This window comes from Sorex fumeus, unplaced genomic scaffold, assembly GCF_029834395.1.
Source record: "Sorex fumeus unplaced genomic scaffold, SorFum_2.1 ptg000044l, whole genome shotgun sequence".
NCBI lineage: Eukaryota > Metazoa > Chordata > Mammalia > Eulipotyphla > Soricidae > Sorex > Sorex fumeus.
This window is the reverse complement of record NW_026606101.1, coordinates 39,589,135-39,606,513: the sequence shown is the minus strand read 5'-3', so window position 1 is coordinate 39,606,513 and position 17,379 is coordinate 39,589,135. Positions and strand designations below refer to the sequence as shown.

Sequence of the window (17,379 nt, the reverse complement as noted above, 5' to 3'; positions counted from 1 at the left end):
AACATTAGATGAAGGACAACCATGCGAGCAAGCAGGGTTCCGCAAAGGATTCAGCACCATCGACCATATCCACACGATAACCAAGCTCATTGAGGTTTCTCGGGAGTTCAAGATGCCGCTCTGCTTAACGTTCATTGATTTAAAGAAGGCCTTTGATTCTGTTGAGACGGAAGCGGTCATTGAAGCCCTAGCCAATCAGGGCATTCAAGCCCAATACATCAGGATCCTCCGTGAGCTGTATTGCGGATTCACTACCAGGATCTCACCATTCTACAAAGAAGTGATCGTTGATGTCAAGAGAGGGGTGCGGCAGGGTGATACCATTTCACCGAAACTCTTCAGTGCCACCCTCGAGAACATCATGCGACGACTGGAATGGGAAGGAATGGGAGTGAAGATAGATGGTCGGCAACTACACCACCTCCGCTTTGCTGATGACATTGTTTTAATAACACCAAACATCAGCCAAGCGGCACAAATGCTGGCCGACTTTGACCGTGAGTGTGGAAAGGTAGGACTACAGCTGAATCTTACGAAGACAATGTTTATGAGAAACAGCCTTGTTCCTGATGCCCCATTCGCTCTCAATGGAACGACCATCTCCGAATGCAACAGCTATGTCTACCTAGGTCGAGAGGTCAACATGACAAATGACCTGGCACCCGAGCTGCGCAGGAGGAAGAGAGCGGCTTGGAACGCCTTCAAGAACGTCGAAGAAATAGCTAAGAGGACGAAGAACCTCCGGCTCCGGGCACATCTCTCTGATTCCACTGTTCTTCCTGCATTAACATATGCCTCAGAGACCTGGGCCCTACACAAACAAGATGAGAACGCTATTCAGGTCTCCCAAAGAAGAATAGAAAGAGCTATGCTTGGAATATCACGTTTCACTCAAATGAGAGAAAGAATCCGGAGTTCTGACATCCGTCGAAGATCAAGGATCAGGGACGCTGTCTCATTTGCCAAGGTGTCGAAAATCAGATGGGCTGGTCACGTAATGAGATTTAAAGACGACCGTTGGACTAGAGCTGTTACTGATTGGATTCCACGGGATGTCAAAAGACCGCGTGGCCGCCCACCTACCAGATGGTCAGACTTCTTCGTCAAGATCATGAACGATCGGTTTGAGGCCCTTCATGTTCCCGGAGCAAACAGATGCCATTGGGCTACACTAGCACGCGACAGGGACAAATGGAGACGTTACTGGCGCCCGCTCGAGCAAATCGACGACTAACGGGAAGTTAAGTGATTAAGTGAAGTGAAGACCCATCAATCTATTTACACTCTGAATAAATCTTTTACTTATGTTTTATTTTGTAACATTATAGATTGTTAATCTGGAAAATATTGGTTCACCGTGCTTATGTACATTTTCTGAAAGTTGACCTATTATGTCACAATGTATAAAAACATCACATTTGATAATGTCACTACAAATCCCATCACAAAAACTCTTTAAAAAATTGGGAAGCTGTCAAGTTCATGATGGCAGGTAGTGATATTTTTAAGTTCTTATTCTCTCAAAAGGCTTTATTTTATTTATCATAGAAATAAATGCTGTCATTGGTTTCCTTGGCTTCTCTCATTTATTATCCTAATTCATCTTTTTAAAAATTTTTACTCAACTACTCAATACTGACAACCATATTTTGTCTGCCAACTCTTTTATTTCGAAATATATAAGGTTAAATAAATTGAAATGAAAATGAAATAAAGGTGGAATTGTCAGCATGCACCTCAAACAAATACAGAGATGACTTTTCTTGAAAAGCCCAACATGTGTCAGCCTGCAGCAAGAAATTTGTGCCACAAAATACTAATGGTCATATTCTAGAATCAGGCTTCAGTAAAGTTAATTAACTTTACTGCTTCTTTAAACAAAAATTTCATTTTCTTTCTTTTTATTGAAATCTTTATTGATAATTTGTAGACCCATCACTGTCACTGTCCTCCCGTTGTTCATTGTGAAACTTGTTGTTACTGTGTTTGGCATATCAAATACATCACGGGTAGCTCGCCAGGCTTTGCCACGAGGGCGAGATACTCTTGGTAGCTTGCTGGGCTCTCTAAGAGGGGAGGAAGAATCAAACCCAGGTTGGTGAAGTCGGCCGCGTGCAAGGCAAACGCCCTACCCACTGTGCTATGTCTCCAGACCCATAACAGTTATAAAAAAATAAGAGAGATATCCTTATACATTCTTCCCAGTATCCTCAGGGGAAACATTTTGCAAAACTCAAATGCAGTATGACAAGCAGGAAACACAAACTAATGCAATTGTGTGTTTATATGTTAGGCTGTCCACAATTCTGTCCCCTCTGAAGGTGCACATTTCCAAGCAACAAGGTCAATATTCTGAATAATCCCAACACAAGGGTCTCCTGAGTCTCCTTTTTATACCACCAGACCCATTCGGCCCCTGCTCTCCTCTTGCCCTTAGCCACTGGAACAAACAACCTGTTTCCACTTCTAAATACATTTTATTTCAAAACATCATATAAAAGAAGTCACATAGCTCTAACCTTCAGGGGATGCTATTTTTTTCCACTTAGCAAATCTCTGGAGCTTCATTTAAGACGATACATGTACAATTTTCTTCTATTGCTGAGTGATATTACCTAGCAAGGACAGTTGCCTATTGAAGAACATATATGGCCAGAGTCCAGCTGCAATGAACATTCATGTATGATCTTCGGTTCTTTGGGATAAAAGTCCCAGAGAACAAAGAGCTTTGCATTCCCACTGCAATGTAAGAATGATCTGATTTCCCTGAATCCTCTCAAGCATTTAGAATTGTCACTCTTTTTCAGTGATTCATGATATGCAGTGACATCCCAAAGTGTATTTTCTTATTCTGTTGTTACTGCAAGTATGTGATCACGAAGAACTTGACCACAAGAAGTTTGGTGACCTTGCCTTCCTTTGTACTGAAACTTCCAAAGCTTATTTATTTAGTTTTATTTTTGCATTTTGGGTCAAACCCGGCAATGCACAGGGGTTACTCCTGGCTCATGCACTCAGTAATTAATCCTGACGGTGCTCGGGGGACCATATGGGATGCTGGGAATCAAACCTAGGTCGGCCACGTGCAAGGCAAACATCCTACCTGCTGTGCTATCACTCCAGTCCCCCAAAGCTTATTTTATTTATTTGTTTCTTTTTTCTCGACCTTATTTTTGTGCATGGAGCGATAGCAGAGCGGGTAGGGCGTTTCCCTTGCATGCAGCCAACATGGCTGACCCGAGTTGGATTCCTCCGCCCCTCTCCGAGAGCCCAGCAAGCTACCGAGAGTATCTCACCCGCACAGCAGAGCCTGGCAAGCTCCCCGTGACGTATTCGATATGCCAAACACAGTAACAATGAAGTCTCCAATGGAGACGTTACTGGGCCCGCTCGAGCAAATCGACGAACAACGGGAGGGCCTTTACCTTTACCTTATTTTTGTGCCATTAGTGGGAAGATCAATACAGCAGAAAAAGCAAAGACTTTCTTACAGTTATTCTTCTTTTTAAACTAGTAGTCACTAATGTACAGACCCTCTAAAAATACATACAATTCAGACCTCTAGAGTCCTTAGATCCCACTTTGTGAACGAGGGTGCTACACCATATGGCTTGGTAGGTCAGAAGGAAGGACTAAAAGTAACTTTCTAGTTTGACAAAGACAAATGCAAATATATGCTGGGGAGAAGTTTACCTTAATTCCATGCATTTACGGATATTAAGCATTTTGCTATGTATGTGTTTGGTATCTCCCTCTGTGGTTTCAAAATAAACTAAAATGCTTATTTTTTAAATACAATAATGGGGTCTAGACAGACAGGTAGTGAAATTGCCTTAAACACGTCTGACTGTGTTTAGTACTCAGCACCTCACATGGTCCCTCAAAATCGCCAGGAGTGTTCCCTGAGCACAGAGCCAGGAGTAAGCCCTGAACACCACTGGGTGTGGTCCAATCCCCCCAAATTTAAAAAATAATAATTTTTAGAAACCAGAAACTCTTCTTGGAATTTGTCTCAAAAGCCCTAAAACAAAATGGAGAAAAGACATTTGCACCCCTATGCTTCTTGTGGCACTATCCACAATGGCTAAATTCTGGAAATAACACAAGTGTACAAAAATAGATGACAGGATAAAGAAACTATGGTACATATACATAATGAATATCGTCTAGTTCTTATTGTCTAGTTCTCACTCTCGGAGAACCCGGCAGGCTATCAAGAATATCCTGCCCGCATGGCAGAGTGTGGCAAGCTCCCCAAGGTGTATTTGATATGCCAAAACCGAGTAACAATAATGGGTCTCATTCCCATGACCCTGAAAGAGCCTCCACTGTGGCACTTGCTAAAATCTCAGGGCTAGGATGAATGGAGATGTTACTGGTGCATGCTCGAGGAAATCTGTGAACAATGGAATGACAGTGATACAGTGAAACATAATGAAATATTACTCAGCTACAAGAAAAGGTAAAGTTACAAAATTTTCTGCTACATGGAGGGACCTAGAGACTATCATGCAGAGTAAAGTTAGTCAGAGGGAGAAACACTCAGTGATCTTTCTCACATGCAGGATATAAAAAAAATATAGTGGTGGAATAATGAATAGACAAAGACAATGGAAACATGAGAATTGGTATTTAGTAGAAAACATGCTACTAGAAGGAGGCAGGGAGATAGGAAAGGAAGCGGGGTAACACCTATGGTAGAGGGAAGCACTCAATTGGGAGGAGGTGATGCTGAGAGATGGCTCTATCAGTAACAATATGTGTGTTTACACATAAACATACACAAACACACACACACAAACACACACACACAGCATTAAGGCCTCTCATCAAAGCAGACTTGGTGGGGGGAGGCCAGTGAAGTTGGTGGAGGAACGCATAACTTTGTAATCTCACGGTGACTAAATTTAAATTTTTTTAAAAACAATGCCTGCTGGGATCTCTAGCAGACTACCAAGGAGTCAGGGGGAGAAGCAGACTCTATGCAGACTCCGGCCCAGGCTGTTTTCACTTGGCCCCAGAGTGGGGCGGGTGAGAGCCCTCCATGCCCCAAGGGACCCAGCCCTGGCAGCTAACCTCCACTACCCAAACACCACACTCCACCACACTCCAGGCCACTTTCTGGACTGCGTGGCTGCTTTGTGGCTGCATGACACACTAGACACTTCATACCCATTTTCCCTAATTACCACACCATATTTGATGGGGTTCAGACAGTAGGCAACAAAACCATACAGAGAAATATATATATATTTATAAATATATATATGTATATATATACCTCTTGGAGAGCCTGGCAAGCTACCAAGAGTATCCTGCCCACACAGGCAGAACCTGGCAAGCTCCCCGTGGCGTATTCAATATGCCAAAAACAGTAACAATAACAGGTATCATTCCCCTGACCCTGAAAGAGCCTCCAATCATTGGGAAATATGAGTAAGGAGAGGCTGCTAAAATCTCAGGCTGGGAGGAATAGAGACCTTACTGTCACCCGCTCGAGTAAATCAATGACAGTGATACAGTGATACAGTGAGTTAAAAAATGATTTGGAACTCTCCAAATGACTTCAACAATAGAATTAAAAAATACACTGTGGTAAATTTACGTGATGAAATGCTTTCTATCATACTATGAATAAATATCATATTGCATAATCCCCTTTAAAAATTGGGCATGTCATGGTAAGCACACTAAGTCAGAGAGGACAAATACTAGACTGTATCACTCATCTGTGTTATATAAAGGGACTAAACAAGAGAATGGGGACTATTAAACAATGACAAAGTCTTGGGCTTAGATTACAGAATTGATCACCAGGAACTGGGGGACCAATGAAGGAGAATGATGTCTAGACCAGAGGTGACATAAGGACAGTGGTGGACGGTCATGGGCACTTGGACGTTGGGGTGATGCAATGACTCCGTACATCAGTACCATACATTGTGCAACAATATTGCCATATTACCTAAATTATGATTTTAAAAATTACACATCATCTACAACCTTACATGTTAAAGTTGTATTAGCCTCAAGAACGTGAATGGAGCAAAACTTTGGTGGGTGGGCTGGGATAAGTTTATTTTTTAAAATAGTATATTGAAATATTCTATCAAATTGTTCACTGGATACACTTTCACAAAAACCCTTAATAATATCTATCCAAAAAAGCAACTATAGTAGGTCAACATCCCACAGGCACCACATTGACTCATCCACCTGTCCTGCTTTTCAGATTCATGAACTAAATCTCTGAAAAGATGCAAGCAGAGCAGCTGAAATTCATGGGCACACCAGTCCCCCTGGCTGAGAACCTGAGGATGCCCTTGGGGTGGGAGGGACCAAATCCCTGCTCTGCAAATGCCCCAACAGCTGCATCCACACCCCACTGCTGCCATCATGCCTTGTGGCCTCACTCCACATCTACACTAAGAATGTCTGAAGATTTATCCCAGTACTACAGACCTTGAAGTTTCTGGACACCTCTAAATGTTACAGTACTGAAATTTCAGTAGGAGCCACCAAATTAGATGAAAAAGTAACATAGAAGCCAACTAAACTCAATAAACTAAAAGCAATAACACACAAGGCTCAACTGACAGCTTAGTAAATCCTCAAAGACTTAACAACCCTGTGGTGAGATATAACAATTTTCACAAATCTTCTTTTACTGAAGTATCTTTGATAATTCCTTCTGCCATTTGGTAGTAACAAGCAGTATAAAATATATTATTGTGTACCTGCCAAGGGAGCAGCTTTGGCTTGTATTGGAAAAATGAAGACCATGGTGGAGGGAAGCTCACTCAGGTGGGGGATTGGTGCTGTAACCTTAAAAGTCCATAACAGCTGTATCACAGACAACTATGTACACTATCGTGCTTAAATGAAGTGAAAAAAAGAAAAAGAGCAACCAACAGGCTAAAGAGATAGTACAAGGTTGAAAGTGATTATCTTGGCCATAGCCATGTCCCTGGACCCCACGCCAGGCTGTTTCACTCGAGGTGCGCCAGAGGGGGTGGTTGAGAGCCCTCCGCACTCCAAGGGACCCAGCCCGAGCAGCCGAAAACCTCCACAGTTCAACTGCCGCCATGCTCAAGTCTGCTCCCCACACACTCGGACCAAGCCTCATGCACAAGTGAAGTCCCACTAAACCCAGGTTATGCAGAACTTTGTGACCTTAGACTTGGCTCAATGGGACTGGGAATGGAGATCCTCTCCCCGTTCTCCCAGTCTCTAGTGATGTTGGGGTCAGGCCCATAAGCCACCTCCTGCCAAATGCCAGATAATCTCCTCATTGGCCACCATCCAGATCACATGCTTTTTCTCCCAGAAAGGAGCAACATGACGCTCTCCATAGCCATGCCACTAGACTCCATGCCAGGCTGTTTCACACAGGGCAACACAGAGGGGGATGGGTGAGAGCCCTCCCCGCTCCAAGGGACCCAGCTCTGGCAGCCAAAAACCTCCAGAACCCAACCTCCACCACACTCAAGGCTGCTCCCCACACTCTCAGGCTGAGCCTCCTGCAGGACTGAATGTATTCCTGGACTGTGCGACCCCATTTGAGGCCATGTGACACATCATAAGACACTCCCTACCCATTCTTCAAGAGTACCACACCACAGTTAATGAGTTCAAATAGTAGGCAACCAATCATAGAGGGAAATATATATATGCATATATTGTTTTCTGATATATATACGAAAGTACATATCACCCAGCCTTAAACAACATGTTAGTAATATCCTAAAGTGATTGTATTGTATGAGATTGACTCTAGTTGTAACCCTGAAGACTGACAAGAGTGATTCCACAGAACAGAGCAGAGGTAAGCCCTGGGCATGTTGTGTGTGTCCTACAAAAGCAAAACAATAACAACAAATAAAATTAAAATAAACTAAGCTTGCAATTTTCTGTGGTCTGGTAACTGGCATGTCCCATAAAAAAAAAAACCTGTGTTCATAGAAGTGCTACAAATTTGCCCTTTGCCATGAAAAAAGTATAATGTAGTTACTCTACCAGAAGCAGGACATAACATTTGTCATATAGGATCTTTCTCCATCTATCTCTGTCTATCACTTCTCGAGGGTGCAGCAGTTCCACAAGGATGGCTGGACAGACTCATAATCTATTAGGAGGGAAATGGGCCGCACTTCCCCAGGCTGATATTTAGCGATTCTTTATGGGCACCAGGAGTACACAGATTTCTCAGCTTCTACTATTATTTTTTTTAAATTTTTGTTGAAACACTGAGAGACACATAGGTGTTCATGATTGGTTTGCAGTCATACTATGTCCAACGTCCAACATCCTTCACCAGTGTACATTTCCCACCACAATGTCCCCAGTCCCTCCCACCCCACCCCCACCGTCTCCATAGCAGACATTCTCCTCCTCTTCTTCCTCCTCCTCCTCCTCCTCCTCTTCCCCTCTCTTCCTCTTTCTCCTCCTCCTCCTCCTCCTCCCCTCTTTTCCTCCTCCTCCTCCTCCTCCTCCTCCTCCCTTTGTCTCTTTCTCTCTCTCACGATTATGGTTTGCACTACAGGTACTGAGAGGTTATCATGTTTGTCCCTTTACCTACTTTCAGAACTCAGTTCTTGTCCAGAGTGATCACTTCTATCATTGTCATAGTAGTATCTTCTCTCCTAATTGCCCTCTCACTTCTCCACCACTTGTGGCAAGGTTCCAAACATGGGCCTTTCCTCCCGGTCCTGTTTCTACAGTGCCTGGGAATTAGTTTCATACTGTGTTTTTTTTTTCTCACTATCCTACAAATGAGTCCTCAGCTCCTATTAATTCCTAATCTGTCAACCTGTCACATTTTCCCATCCAAGAACTGGGATCTATCTCACTTAGTCTGAGTCAAATTCAAATTTTTCATCACTGTGATAAATACTGAGCATAATCTGATCAACCCCTTGGGGCCACTTATGAAGAGAACCACATCACCTCCTTAAACATCAATTTTATCATTTTTCTTATCTTCTATCATCTACCCAACTTTGTGGTTCCTCATGACACAATACCCACTGAGGTCTAAGAAAACTTTAGGATTGAAGTTTTCTAGGACATAGAGCTCCTATACTATGAGGGAAAGAAAGCCAGTCTGGTCAGTCTAGGTACTTACAGTATCTTTGCAAGCATTAGTGTAGTGGTTTACATCGTCCAGTATGCTTTTGCTCAGCATGAGGGTGCTGACAAGATTTTCAATTCCAGGAACATCAGATTTAGTGGCAAATCTTATATTAATGGATCTGGGTAAGGAGAGAGACATTTTTAGGCTAAAATATTATAATATGTAAACCCCCTCCTAAAAGACACTGAATCATAATATGATTATTATGTTAAATAATACCCTGTAATTTGTAAAACGATCAGGCTTAATTAATACAAAAGTTCACCTGTTTCTACAATAGTTGTAAAGACCCAAAAGAAAAGAATGAGATAAAAATCAGATAATGGCATTAATCAAATAACACAAAGGTACATGTTGCATGAATTTAATTTAAAAATTTCAGCACCATGCTTTATTTTGCATTACTTCAAACATAAAACCAAATAATTTCTCAAATCCTTATTTTTATTGTTGGGGGTGGGTGGGTTTCACAAGCAATTCGCAGGAGGCCAGCAGCTTCACCTGTGACTTACAGCCAATAAAAGAATCAAGGATGTGATTCTGTATAATAATTCTTATTTGTTATATATAATAATGATTCTGGGGCTGGAGCAATAGCACAGTGGGTAGGGCGTTTGTCTTGTACACGGCCGACCCGGGTTCGATTCCCAGCATCCCATATGGTCCTCTGAGCACCGCCGGGGTAATTCCTGAGTGCAGAACCAGGAGTAACCCCTGTGCATCGCTGGGTATGACCCAAAAAGCCAAAAAAAATGATTCTGATTCTTCTCTCAGAATTATTATTATATATAATAAATAAAAATTATTATATAATGATAAGGATTTTAATTTATGTTAAGAAGTCAAAGAATTATACTGACCCCAGGAAACTGAGGAATACCAGGTGTCAAAGGCCCTGTATTTTATTCAGGATCGCCATTTTGCCGTCAAGGTCAGGACTGTCCCCCACCCGTGAAGAGTGCAGCCACTCTATGGCCCCCCATTTCTTCACTTCTCTATAACTCATCAGAAACACACAAAGATATCCTAACTGCAGGAACCTAACCACAAAATTACGCACAAGAAACAATTCAAACTGCAAAGATCCCAGTAGTAAAGCAACACAGAAACCTATCAGGTTTGGTGTGTGAACATGCTAGTCAGAAGACTCAACGAGTATTAAGGAGCTTTATAACCTCTCTAGTAAGGAATTAAAGAATTAAGAAAGAAATTGTTGAGGATGCATAAGGAGCTCAAAGAAACACTGGAATGCATAGCCACTAAAATAGAGGAGGATATGAGAGCAGAAATGAGGAAGATGAAAACAAAAATACAAGCAGAAATGATAGATCTGAAAAACCTGGTAGGTGAAATGAAAAGTTCAATGGAAGGTCTCAGAAGCAGAGTAACAGCTGCCAAGGACAGAATCGGTGAGCTCTAAGATGAGGTGCAGAGAATCTCTGAACTTCAGCAAAAGATGGAAAAGAGTCTCAAAATATACCAACACATGACAAGAGAAAATGAGGATGAAACCAAGAGGAACAACATAAGAATAACTGGAGTACCAGAGGGGCAGGAAGAAAACCCCGATGTAGAAGCAACCATCAAAACTTTCATTGCTGAGAAGTTCCTGGAACTGAAGAGTGCATGCACCCAAATCCAGGAGGCCCAAGGGTACCAACTGAAAGAAATTTAAATAAAAATACTCCGATACATCCTAAACAGAATGACAAAAATCACAGATAGAGATAGAATACTGAAAGCTGGAAGATCAAAGAAGGAACTTGCTTATAAAGGAGCACCCCTAAGATTCACCAGCGGACTTATAAGATGAAACCCTCCAGGACTAAAGACAGTGTGCTATATAATGAACAAACTCAATGAAATGAACACTTCACCAAGAATACTTTACCCAGCCAGACACTCGTTCATATTTGAAGGGACACGACACAACTTTACAGACAAAGAACAACTCAGGAACTTCACAGATACAAAACCATTGTTACAAAAACTAAGTGGATTACTTTTAGACAAGACAAGCCCCACAGGTACACTGAACTTCCACAAAAAGATGGCACAAATCCACATCACAATAATCTCTCTCAATGTCAGTGGACTAATTGCACCAATCAAGAGGCACCGAATGGCAGGATGGATTAGAAAATTGAACCCAACATTCTGCTGCCTGCAAGAAACACATGTGAACAATCAAAGCAAACACAGACTTAAAGTCAAAGGCTAGAAAACAATTCTCCTAGCAAATAACCCCCTTTAAAAACACGGGGGTGGCCATACTAGTATCAGACCACATAAACTTCAGGCTGCAGAAGGTCATGAGACAGTGAAGGTAATTTCTTAATGAACAAAAAATGGGTACATCAGGAAGAACTCACACACCTAAATGTATATGCACCTAATGAGGGACCAGCAAAATACTTAGAACAACTGCTAATAGACTTGAATAAAGACAGTGATAGGAACACAGTAGTAGTTGGAGATTTCAGTACCACTCTGTCACCTCTAGATAGATGAACTAGACTAAAGTTCAGCAAAAAAAAAAAAACCCATTTGGTTAAAGGGAAAAAATGGAAGAGAGGAAGTTAGTATATACATATATGTATATATACATATATACATGTATGTATATATACATTTTTCTAGTGCTTGTTGGACATTCTCCAAGATAGAACATATGCTGGGTCACAAAACACACCTCAATAAAATTCTCACTGTCACTATCCTCCCGTTGTTCATCGATTTGCTCAAGTGGGCCCAGTAAAGTTTCCATTGGAGACTTTGTTGTTACTGTGTTTGGCATATCGAATACGTCACAGGGAGCTTGCCAGGCTTTGCCATGTGGGCGAGATACTTGAGATACTCTCGGTAGCTTGCTGGGCTTTCCGAGAGGGGCGGAGAGGAATCGAACTTGGGTCAGCCATGTTGACTGCATGCAAATGCCCTACCCTCTGTGTTATCGCTCCAGCCCTCAATAGAATTAAAAAATAGAAATTATATCAACTATCTTTTCAGATTATGTTGCACTGAAAATAGAAACTAATCACACATGACAACGAATAATCAAGTGAAACACCTGGAAGTTAAACAGCTCACTAAACAATTAGTGGGTTAGAGAAGAAATCAAAGTTTCCTGGAAACAAATGAGAATGAGGACACGAGTTAACAGAACTTGTGAGACACAGCAAAAGCAGTGTTAAGAGGAAAGTTTATAGTTCTGCAAGCATTAATCAGGAAGGAAGAAAGGGCCCACATAAATAACTTAACCTCACAGCTTAAGCTCTTTGGAAATGAAGAACAAAAAGCTCAAACCAGGCAGAAGGAAGGAAATAATAAAACGTAGAGCAGAAATCAATGAGCTGGAATCCCCCAACCCCCCAAAAAATCCAGTCCAAAATAACTAAACCAAGAGCTGTTCTTTGAGAAAATAAACCAGATCAATAAACCATTAGTGAGACTCACAAAGAAATAGAGGGAAAGAAGCCTAATTAACTGAATCAGAAATAAGAAGGGGGATATAACAACAGAACAGAGAATCATTAGAGACTACTTTGTAAATCTTTATGGCACAAAACAAGAGAATCTTAAAGAAATTTTTTAAAAAATTCTGGATTCCTATAACCTCCCAAGGCTGAACCAAGAAGATCTGGATCACGTGAACAGACCTATCACCATCAAGGAAATTGAAATGGTAATCAAAAGACTCCTCCAAAACAAAAGCTCTGGCCCAGATGGATTCATTAGTGAATTCTTTCAAACTTTAAATGAGGACCTATTACCAGTCCTTTCCAAGATTTTCCTGGAAATTGAAGAAACAGAAACATTCCCAAATAGTTTCTCTGAGGCAAATATCACCTTGATAGTCAAAGCAGAGAGAGACCCCCCCACACACACACATAAAATTATAAACCAATATCCCTGATGAACACAGATGCAAGATTCTCAACAAAACACTAGCAAATAGAATCCAAGCCTTATCAAAAAGTTCACACACCATGACCAAGTAGGATTCACCCGGGGGGTGCAAAGTTTATTTAACTTTCACAAATCAATCAACATAATACACCACTGGAGGATAACATTGGTTTGTCCTTTCTCCTCCACCCTTTCTCCCTTACTCCAGGGAATGTAGGTTTATTGGTTTACACCCATCACAGTGCTCCTGAGACACTCCCATTCTTCTGTATTTATTCATAACTTCTTTGTGCTCTGCTTCCCCTATCTGCTAATCACCTATATCCCCAAATCAGACCCTGTGACTGTTAGAGTCATATTCTTCTTGAATTTTGTATTTGTAAGAAGAAATACTGCTTTTCTCTTTCCTTTATGTCCTTTACATAGTTTACTTTAGAACAATGTCCTTTTTTTATAGACACGGGAAGACAGTTAATGCTATGCTTTGTAACCTGGGAGTTAATTGACTCCGAATAATATTTACTCCTAGTTATTTGTCAAATTTACTCGACTTAAGCCTCTGTTGTCCTTAGTTCCTAGCACTCCAAAAGCAGGGGCCCAAAGAAGTGATTGGATGGATCCAGGGAAAACTGTGAGCTACCCTAACATCAAAATGGGACAGACCAAGCACAATATAACATAATAAACTAAGAGCATGATTGTGGACAAATTCTGTCATGATCCAAAGAGAAGTGACTGGACAAGGACCTTGGTTGGCCAGATTAGTCCTGAGCACTGTAGTCTGGGATATATAGTGAGATGTCCCCAGGAGAGTCATCCTATACACTTAATATATCTCTTACTGTGTCAGTACAAAATGATTAGAAAGATTAAGAAGTAAATGTATGATGATCGTTTAAATTAATATGGACCAAGAAAAGGAGAAATATGCCCTTAAATGAAATTCCGCCCTTGAGCAGATCTCCCAGCAGAATGAGATCTTTGTCTTAGAAGAGTTTCCTGAAAGAAGGGCTATACATATGTTGATTGTGATCTGACCTAGGTGTATCTGATACCCTGAACTCCCTTGAGGGGATGACTAAGGCTGGGTGCAAGGTGAGATGAGCATGAGGGAACAGGAGGTAGGAATGAGGGGCAGGGGAAAACTGGTATGGGCATGAGACTGGAATAGGCATGCAGGGAGAATGGAATAATGGCAGGACCGAGACTGGAATAAACAGTGACTGATCACCAACCAGCTTAGCAGCCCTGCTCCCTCCTTCATGCATCCCTTGGCAGTGGCTGGCTGGGGTGTGGAGGTGGCTCACGGCTACTGAATGTACATGAAGGGCCCACACACATTTATTGAATACAAACAAACCATATCATAAAAGAAAGGATAAAAATCATATGGTCATATGTATAAATGCAGGAAAAGCATTTGGCAAGATCTAGCACCTGTTCATGATAAAAACTCTCAAGAAAATGGGAGTTGAAGAAACTTTTCTCAATGTAGTCAAAGCCATCTAGCACAGACTCATATCAAGCATTTTCCTCAAGGGGGAAAATCTAAAAGACTTCCCTCTAAGATCAGGCACTCTTGCCACTTCTATTCAAAATAGCATTGGAAGTACCTGTCATAGCAGTTAGGCAAGAAAAAGACACCAAAAGCATCCAGATAGGAAAGGAAGAAATCAAGCTCTCACTACTTGCAGATGACATGTAATATATTTAGAGAATCCTAAAGACTCCACAAACTATTGCTCCTAGAAACAATAGATTTGTATCTTAGAGTGGCAGGTTACAAAATCAATACCCAGAAGTCCATGACTTTTCTATATACAAACAATGAAAGAGAAGAGAGAGATATTAGAAAAACAATACCATTCACATCATGCCTTAGAAAACCAAGTACCTTGGAATCAGTTTAACTAAAAAGGTGAAGAACCTATACAAAGAAAACTATAAAACACTACTCCAAGAAATAAAAGAGGATATGAGAAAATGGAAACACATCCCTTGCTCATGAATTGGGAGAATTAGTATTATCAAAGGAGCAATACTCCCTAATGCATTATAAAAATTCAATGCAGTCCCTATAAGGATACCCATGACATTTTTTCAAAGAAATAGATCAAACACTCCTGAAATTTATATGGAACAATAAACCCCCACGAATAGCTAAAGCAATCCTTCGGGAAAAGAAGATGGGAGGCATCACCTTCCCAACTTCAAACTATAGTACAAAGCGGTAGTAATTAAAACAGCCTGTTATTGGAATAAAGACAGACCTGCAGATCAGTGGAACACAGTTCAATATCCTGAAAACAACCCTCAAATATATGGCCACCTAATCTTTGATAAATGGGCAATAACTATGAAGTGGAGCAAGGAAAGCCTTTGCAACAAGTGCTTCTGGGAAACTGGGCCACTACATGCAAAAAATAAAATAAAAAAAGAACTCAGACCTCTTTCTAATGACAGGCACAAAAGTCAGATCAAAAGGGATTAAAGACCTCAATATCAGAGGCAAATGTTGGCAGAACCCTCAGTAACACTGAAGCTAAAGGCATCTTCAAAAATGAAACACCACTGAGCAAACAAGTGGAAACAAAGATAAAGAAATGGAACACATTAAACTAAGAAGTTTCTGCACCTCAAAAGAAACAGTGACCAAAATACAAAGCCAACTAACAGAATGGGAAAAAATATTTACTCAATATGCATCACATAAAGGGTTAATAGTCAGGATATATACGGCACTTGGAAAACTTTACAAGAAAAAACCTCCAACCTCATCAGAAAATGGGCAAGCACTATATACACCCCTATGTTCATTGCAGCACTATTCACAATAGCCAGAATCTGGAAACAGTCTGAGTGACTGAAAACAGACTGATGGAAAAAGAAACTATGGCACATCTACACAATGCAATACTACTCAGCTGTTAGAAAAAATGAAGTAATAAAATTTGACTATAAATCTATAAATAGATGGACTTAGAGAGTATGGAGACACATGCTGAGTGAAATGTGTCAGAAAGAAAGAAACAGATATAGAATAACTGTATTCCATTCATCTGTGGTATGATACATATATATGTAAATATGTATATATATATATATATATATATATATATATATATATTAGAAGACATATCCACTGTCAGGGAAAACAGTCTAGGAAGGTATTGAGTGTTTAAAAGTAGGTAAAGGGATATGCCAGATAACCTTTCAGCATCTGTACTGCAAACCACAATGCCCAAAAGGAAGAGAGAGAGAGAGAGAGAGAGAGAGAGAGAGAGAGAGAGAGAGAGAGAGAGAGAAGAAAATGCTGCCATAGAGGCAGTAGGGCAGAGGTGATAGTAGGGAAACTGGAGACACCACTGGTGCCGGGAAATGTTCACTGGTGGAAGGATGGGTGTTGGAACACTATATGACTAAAACCAAAATATGAACAGCTTTGTAAAGATCTATCTCACAGTGATTCAATAATAAAATCTTTAAAAAAGAATTATAATTCAGATAGGAAAGGAAGAAATCAAGCTCTCACTATTCGCAGATGATATGATAATATACTAAAACCTCTACCAAGAAACTCCTAGAAACAATAAACTTGTATAGTAAAGTTGCAGGCTATAAAATCAATACCCAAAAGTCCATGGCTTTCCTATACGCAAATAATGAGAGAGAAGAAAGAGATATGAAAAAAGCAATCCTGTTCACAATTGTGCCTCAGAAAACCAAGTATCTAGGAATCATCTTAACTAAGGATATAAAAAACCTGTACAAAGAAAACTAAAAATGCTACTTCGGAAAACAAAAGAGGACACGAGGAAATGGAAAGATATCCCCTGCTCATGGATCAGGAGAATTAACATTGTCAAAATGGCAATACTCCTTAAAACTTTGTACAAATTTAATACAATCCTTATATGAATACCCATGACTTTCTTCAAAGAATTGGAGCAAACACTCCTGAAATTCATAGGGAACAATAAGCCCCCACGAATAGCTAAAGCAATTCTTGGGAAAAAGAAAATGGGAGGAATCAACCTCCCCAACCTCAACCTCTACTACAAAGCAGTAATAATTAAAACAGCATGGTACTGGAACAAAGGCAAAGCAGCAGACCAATGGAATAGGGTGGAATATACTGACACCCCCCACCCCAAAGATCATCTAATCTTTGATAAGGGAGCAAGAAATGTGAAGTGGAGCACGGAAAGCCTCTTTAATAAATTGTGCTAGCAAAACTGGGCACCTACATGCAAAAATATGGGCTCGGATCTCTACCTAACACCTTGTAAAAACGTAAGATCAAAATGGATTAAAGACCTCAACATCAGACCAGAAAC

At 40.7% G+C, this 17,379-nt stretch overlaps 1 protein-coding gene across 1 annotated transcript in view; it reads right to left on the bottom strand.

Annotated features, from left to right (window-relative positions):
- CFAP61 (cilia and flagella associated protein 61) overlaps positions 1–17,379 on the bottom strand; it is a 402,292-nt gene that overhangs the window by 218,464 nt on the left and 166,449 nt on the right. Inside the window, exon 12 of the mRNA XM_056121438.1 lies at positions 9,125–9,251. Coding sequence (XP_055977413.1) covers positions 9,125–9,251 — 127 coding nt within the window. The remainder of the gene's footprint in view (positions 1–9,124; positions 9,252–17,379) is intronic.